Below are 8,170 nucleotides of genomic sequence, written 5' to 3'. Positions count from 1 at the left end.
AAATGGAGAATGTTAGTCAGCTTTCTGTCACTGTGACATAGATGAAATATTAATCAACTTAAAAGGAAGAAAACATATTTTGACTCACAGTTTCAGAGTTTTAAGTTCATTGTTGGGTGGTGACTTTGCTTTTGGGCCTGTGGCAAGACAGAACATCACGGTGTGGAGCATGTGGTGGAACAGAGATGTTAACCAGGGATGCTGGGAAGCAAAGAGAGTCTGGGGTCCCAATATCCCCTTCCAAGGATACGTCCCTGACGACCTCATCTCTTTCCACTAAGGCCCACTTCTCAAAGGTTCCCCTATTCTCCAATAATGCCACAGAATGGCTACCGCTCCTTAAACACATGGCCTTTGGGAGAAATTTAATTTCTGAACCATAGAGAGAATATATAGGACTTGGGACTTGAGAAAATATATAGTGTGATAAGGAAGAGAAACTCTATGACAGGAATAAGCAATGTCTTTAACAGAAATAAAAGAACCTACTGATTCATGAGGCAGATGATAATTTTTATTTTGAAGATACTTGATTTGAAGTACAGGAGATCCCACAAATTTAGAAATATATACCATAGAATGTACACAGGTGAGAACTGCCCTGGAATTAAATTACTAAACTCTTGGTAACACTTCTCAGTTTTGATGGAAGTTATACATACACGCTTAATCCTGGGATAGCTATTTATATATAATTTGGTATTAAAATTGATCTTAAGGAGATACAAAAAAGAAATTCATTAACTTTATTTTCAACAAATATATTTCTATATAATGAGATCCATCTTCAGTATGTTAGAGTATATACTTAAAACTCTAGGTCAAACTCCCCAATATGAATACAATTTGTAAAAATAAATAAAACATAAGAATATATAATTTTTGCAAATAAAATTTTTAGTGATTTAAGTGCTATTCAAGATCCTGTTTTTCCTACCCTAGTTCCATTAGAGTGCTGTTACTTTGGGTCTTAATAGGATACTGAAATCCATCTATATGGTTACTTGCGGCATTTTTAAAATTTAAGATGGGTATGCTTTTGCAACTAGGGGGTGCTGAAGGACTAGAGAAGATGAGATTATATCCCATTAAAAAGCTCATGATCAGCAATAATCTTTTAAAAATGTCTTCAATGAACTGAATAGCATTGATTTACAAACAGTGATTTGCACCAGCCATAATTTTATTGAGTTGGCCATAGAAACATTCAGCTGGAACAAAACTCTCCAAATAATGTAAGTGTACTCCTTTGGTCTTACGTTTATGTTATGTGAATTACTGATAGTTCTAATTTTGGCTGTGGCAGAAATAAAAAGGAGCATTGGATGTGATATTATTAGAAAATGGGGGGGTCTCATAAAAGGAGACTTAGTGCTTATTTTCAGGTTGGAACATGATCAAAGTAAGTAAAACTCGGTCGTCTAGACTTTTGGCAAGAGAGAAAATACAAGTAGAAATTAAGTCTAACATAAACAAAGATATCATTTACATAATCTTTAAGTGTTTTGTAACATATCCCCAAATATTCAAATACATAAAACATAAAATAAAGTAGAAAATATTTTCAATTTTACTTAAAATATGTAAGCATTTTAATAAAATAGTTAATATCCTTTCATGATTATGTTTTTTTTAAATTTCCAATTTAAGTTACTTCTAGTAATAGGGTACTTATTTCCTCTTGATTTCTTAAAAAACATGTGAAATCATATATCTGTCACTGCATTCTGATTTAAAATATGTAAAACTCTTTTAAGGCACAATGCTTTTGTGTACTCTCTCAACAAATGAAATCCATGAAAATCAATTTGGGTTTTAAGATGATTTAAATAAATTTTTTGGTAAATATTTAACTGATGTATCTATCCTTATGCATTTTTCTTTATCAGAAGTCAGAATCCAGTACGCATTTATGTAACTGTGGGTTTTTCTTTGTTTCAAAAATGCTTTACTGTGTTTTATTATCTGGCAATTTGACAACACAGGCACATCTTAAAATGAGCTGATTTTACAAATTAATAACTTTTGGAACTTTATTTCTCCACAGAGCCTGCATAATTATAACTGATATATTTCTACTTACAAATTTTAAACAATATGTAATACTACTTGGCTTAATCTGTGATAATACCATCTAAAATTATAGAAGAATAAGATGGTTTTCTTTGAAAGTTACAAGGAAGGAAATTGGAAATACTACATATATTAGAATAGAGACCATAACAGGAATCAGCGTGCACATCATTTTTTTACCAGAAATATCTGAAGTATTTGCAGTTTACACTAACCGAAGAAAAATGTTTGGATTTATATTATGTAGTATGCTTATCCTTCATTTATTCCTAAAGCAATATGCTTGCTGTACATATATACATCAATATTAGAACACAGACATTACAGGATCATGCTGCCATTCAAAAGTAAGGTGCCACATTTTATTACAATCAAATGGTATCCAAAATGCAATATATTGCTATGAAAATGCAAAAGTTTTCACAGATCAGCATTTATGAATTGGGTTGGTCACAATGAAATGGGATTTTATTTGATAGAAATGGAAAAAATTATCATAAATATATAGACCAATATATAACATTGAAGAACAAGAAACAGAAGGGAAATAGTGCTCTTGCATATAGGTCAATTCGCTTTGCTGCTGTTGGAATAACGGGTTTGGCAGGGGGAGGCTTCTTATTGTTCTTTGCCTGAGATTTCCCAAGTCCATTGTTGACTTCAATGGGTTTTCCATAGCAGTCATAATTGGATAATTCAAAATCTCTTGGTAAGCTTCCAACAATGCTGAAGTCATTAGATCTCAGGTCAGACTTAGAAGTACAAACCTTTTTGCATCTGGTCTCACCAACCTGAGGATAAAAAATTAAGAACAGAATGCATTTAGATAGTACATCTAAAATTTTCTACTTATAAAACACTCCTCTTCAAAAGTATTTTTTTTAAATGGCTGATTTGCACAAGAAGGTGTTTGTTTACACCACAAAGGACCAACAGAGATAGTAAACAACTAATGAAACTATCAGATTGTGTTAACATTTAGGGTTTTGAAATATTGCCTAAATAACAAGAATGTATCATGCAATAAAAGTTTGATTGGTTATTTTACATTAGGCTTGTAAGAGTTGTCTCAGTTTGAAGACCAAGTAATAAAAATTCATCCTTGTTCCAGTATGCAATCATGGTACAGATAATATTGCTATGATGTATGGGTAACAGAAATCTCCTACTTCTAATCTTGAATTTCCCTACTGCTCCTATTTCTAAATAGGGTTGTTTATAAATAACAGGCATTTATCCCTTTAATGAGACAGGTCAAACCTCATGTACAAATAAGAAGTAAAAGATCGTCTCAATTACAAAGCAAAGGTTTGCTAGTGGTAGGCATTCGTGACTTGTTTGTTAAAGTTGCACAAAACTATCACAGAGAAAATACAAAGAAATTTTATATACTTCACCTAGATCATACAGTACAGAGATTATTGAATTATTAGTCTTTAAATTTGAATCATTTCCTTATAAAACACATAATAATTCTTTCTCACTGAACTCTTGTCTAGCAATCAGAAATGTGCTTAGAAAAATTAAAGGTACAGTTTAACCACCAATGCCCTAGAATAACACTATTACAAAAGGCCATGGAAAGGTGACCTAATGACTCAGTTGCTTAATTTTTTTTTTCTGTTCTTACAACTGAGTTTTGTGATTTGCCTTTGGAATCTTCATTATTGACATTAAGCAACTTTTTACTGAAAAGGGAAACCACCTTATTATCTACTGTTTATTACAGTTACTCTATATTTTGCATGCTTTGTATAATTAATATATTAACACATTCTGTATATTGCATTTACCTTTACTAGATTATGGCTATATTTAAAAAAATAGGCCTAATGTAATAAATAAAACAAAACAAATTTTATTCACCAGCAATAATTTAGGTATCAGAAGACTATCTTTTATTTGACATACATTTCCTGAGCAAGTGCTGGATGGAAGTGTTCAGAAATAGAGAGCAACAAATAATCCAGACATGCTAACTGAAAAAGTAAGTTCCTCAGAATTTATGCCTCTCATCAAACAATAACACTGCACTCCTTTATTGACCTTGGATATGCTAACTACTCTAAGTTAACCATTATATTTATATGATCATTGTATACGATCAAAACATCACATTGTACCACAAATGTACAAATATTATGTATCAGTAAAATAGTAAAAATAAAAAATTAAATGGTGAAATAACAAATTGATGCTCATTTTTTAAAAAGCACATACAAATGCATTTATATGTACTCCTGACATTATATATTTAGTTTTTTTTTCCATTTTTTTCCAATCATGGAAATTTATTATATTATTTTTTAAGTTAACAAACAAATATTGGCTTCATTATTATACACTTTATTCACATCTATATATTGGGTAAGAATTTTATTGAAAAATGTTTATATAAATAAAACTGTAGAAAATGCACAAAACATATTGATAAGGAGGAATGGTAATTAGGGAGTTAAAAGTTCACCTTTGCAACTTCAAATACTTTTAGAAAAAAAAGATGTGAATCACCAATATGTTGAGCTTAGAGACTGTTTGTTATAAGCTCACATGAAAACACAGTCTCATTGTGGTTTAATGGGACTTTGTTTTAACTTTGGTAGGCCAAAGTGAAGAAAGAGGATCTTCCCCTGACCCCACTTTTCAAATATGCAGTTAAAATTTACCTATTGTAAGACCCCCACTGAGCCTAAAAGAGCTGTCCCTACATTTGGAGGGTGCCAGCACAGGTTCCAGGACTGATTAGTGGAGAGAAAGAGTCCCAAGCATAACAACTAAAGTCTAATTTCTTTAAATATGACTTCAGGAAGCACACACACATGCACACACTCACACTCACACGTTTACCTTTGGCCCCCATTCACTGTCCCACTGAAGTTGTCCAGAATGAGTTTTTAAAACTATTTTTAGCAACTCATCCACCATGTAAGTACCACTGCGTGTGCACATGTAAGCACATGCACAAGCATGTGCACACACACATACACACACATACTTGCACACACATGTACCTTTTCTGTTGTTGCTCCAGATAGAATCCCAGACAGAAGACCACATGGAAAGCTCAAGTTTCCAGTGCCAGTTAAGGCATGTGTCAGCCTCTATGTGGTTCAGTGAACTTTTTAAAAGAGCAAATCACTGCCTTGATTGGAGCAGAAGTTAAGAACAGACTCCAAGTATGAAATCTTCCCATTATCCTCAGAATCTCAGAGCAATCTTTAAATTCAGGGATTCTGGGAATCCCAGTCTTACTTTCTCCCTTTAGAATTCTGGACATCAAAGGCTTTAGTTGCACTAAAGAATTCACGTTGCAAAACAAAGGAGTACTCTAGCTTCTGCAATAGACTTCAAAAGCATAACTCCTTATCACTTATTTTTACTTTTGCACAAACAAGACCAAATGGTTTTACTGTAGAAATGTACTTATTATAAATCAGAATTTTTTAAACAGCTTAAGATGTGATTTTATTGTCTGTAAGTAGCTAAACATGCGACCAAATTTATATGATTGTGACCTATGTCACACATGAATATTTCAAAATTTTAAATCTTTTTGTTTATATAACTATAATCTTTGATGAAGCATTTTAATAATTTAAAGATTTTTTTCCTATACAGTTTATTATGTGGCTATAGAATACTATGTTTATGCAGAGAGATTATTTAAATATAATAGACATGAAACTAAAAGAATAACTTCTTCAGGTTAAAGCAATGTACAAAAGCAGTCCAAAAAACTTCAGGTTGGTTATATTAAGATTTTTACCCTTTTAATTCACTGAAACCTCTCTCAAAGATATATTGGAGAATTCTTATATTCAAACGATTAGAGTACTCTTTGTGCTCGTGTGTATGTGTGTGTACATGCCAGTGGAAAAATAATTTTTAATGATGATACAACTGAATAAGTAAGATTAGTTTCCCAACTGAAGGGAGGGGGGGAGGGTCTTTGAGGTTTTAAATAAGTCATGATTCATTAACTAGTTGGCTGATCTTTTGTTTCATTCATCAGAGATTTCACACATACAAAAAGTTGATACTTTACACCTTATTAGAATATCAAATATATACATGAACATATAAAAGTGCTGGTAGTATGAACACCATTTTCAGTAGTTGTAATATGGAAAGAAATAAACTGCTTAAAATAATAACCCCACTTACTAACCCCACTTGTCACATAAAAGGAGAAATGTGAGTGAACTATCAAATTAGTGACCCAAATATTAAAATAGCTGAGAAAGTATTATCCTTAAAATTTGAAAAAAAAATCTGCACATTCCTAAAAATAAGTATGGCTGTGTTAATCTATAATTTATAATTTTTCAATTGTTTCTTAGTATGAATATATGCCTCATTTACTTTCATCATATAAATTTCTGTCACTTCTGAAATTACTGGTAGCAAAAACAAGGTAGCACAATAAAGAAGTTGCCAAGAATTTTTTTAAAAAATGATGCAGATAAAACATTTCTAATGCTTCAAACTTTAGCCTCTAAGACTTTTTGTGGTCCTTTTAAGTTTCCACTGATATGCATTTAAAAGCAAATATTTAGTGCAGTATTTCTTGATATGAAGACTTAGGCATGATTTCATGGTGATAAGATTTATTCTACAGAAGATACAGAGGAAATAATTTGCATCTATCAAATGTTAATCAATCCTTATTCAAAACCAAATCATCATTACGTAAAAAAACAACATCTCATTGGTGGACAAATAGCAGCTTTTATTATTTAATTTACTCCCAAATTATGAGCATGCATATTGTTTGCATTTTATTCATAAAACCTTTGGTGTATGACTCAGAAAAGGTGCTGTGGAGAGGGTGATAATACCCATAAAAGGAGAAATATGAGTGAACTATCAAATTAGTGACCCAAATATTAAAATAGCTGAGAAAGTATTTACCATTAAGATTTGAAAAAAGTCTAGACAATTATGTATATATGATGATAAAATTTTTGTATGCAGGCCACAAACCTCATACTAAAAAACAGACTAAATTATTGTTTATCTTTTCTACCTTTTAAAGTCATTCTTTTCTTGAGCAAGCACAATATTATTTGGAAATGAGCTTCAATTTCTGTAGTCCAAATTACATTATACTTCCATTAATTACTATTGTCATTCCACATAAAAGTAAATGACATAGCACCTGATTGAAATTACTTGGCAAAAGGCTATGTTTGGAAAAGTGAAATACATTGAAACAAATGAAGTTTGAATCCAAAACCACAAATATATTTTTCACAGGAAAACCACTATCATGAAAGAAAACAGAAAAATAGAATTTAAAAATTGTTTCCATTTTATTATACTTTCTTTCATGCATCCAATATGGAGCAATCTTATAAATGAAGTTACAGAGTTTATGTAGGTTTGATGTGTACATTCAAGCTTATTTATTTTTACACTCATCATTTTGAAATCTGTCCAAAATAAAAATATTACCTGAGTATAATATTTATTGTGGAAAGTTTATTTTCTCTGATGGAGACTAAGAATAATTTACATTTATTTCCAGAGATTAAAATTTCTGGTCAATTCTTACACTGTGTAAGCACCTCTCTGATTTTTATAGCAAAAAGCCATAGCAGTTTCAGAATCCAGAGAAGCCATGTTATTATTAGCAGCTAAAAACATAATTAAAATACAGAAGTTCTTAAATGTGTTGAACTTTTATTCACTGGGTTATTATTTTAATGCTTGAAAGATAAATTTAAAATAACATAATTGAGTCTAATATTTCAGGGATTCTCTTTTCCTTCATATCCATGTTTATAAATAATCTTAATATGCTCTATAATGCTCTAAAATGCTGCTTCCAATTAGTCTCCTTCCATCAATATTCTACTTGACAGAGTACATTAAGATGTCAAGATCATCCACACATTGGTACTCTGTTACTAGGGAATTTCTGCAGTTATTAAGACCCCATAACACACCAGTGGATGGAACTGATTATGGCATTGTTGGAAAACAAGCATCTGTTCTGTGGAACATCCTTGTTTTATGCACCAGATCTCAACCAAAGCTCAAGGTAGAGGGATCAGTGGGATGGAAACTTGAGGAACTCCCACCTTGGTACATTAGC

The 8,170-nt window shown here is 31.5% G+C and overlaps 1 protein-coding gene across 1 annotated transcript in view; it reads right to left on the bottom strand.

The window, feature by feature from the left end:
• Nucleotides 1-492: 492 nt before the first annotated feature.
• Nucleotides 493-8,170, bottom strand: part of Glrb (glycine receptor beta) — an 89,756-nt gene continuing 82,078 nt past the window's right edge. Inside the window, exon 10 of the mRNA XM_015484408.2 lies at nt 493-2,864. Within this exon, the coding sequence (XP_015339894.1) occupies nt 2,568-2,864 (297 nt within the window). The 3' untranslated portion in view covers nt 493-2,567. The remainder of the gene's footprint in view (nt 2,865-8,170) is intronic.

This window comes from Marmota marmota, unplaced genomic scaffold (assembly GCF_001458135.2).
Source record: "Marmota marmota marmota unplaced genomic scaffold, marMar, whole genome shotgun sequence".
In the NCBI taxonomy this organism is placed as follows: Eukaryota; Metazoa; Chordata; class Mammalia; order Rodentia; family Sciuridae; genus Marmota; species Marmota marmota.
Note: the sequence above shows the minus strand (reverse complement) of the source record. Positions and strands in the feature narration are given on the sequence as shown.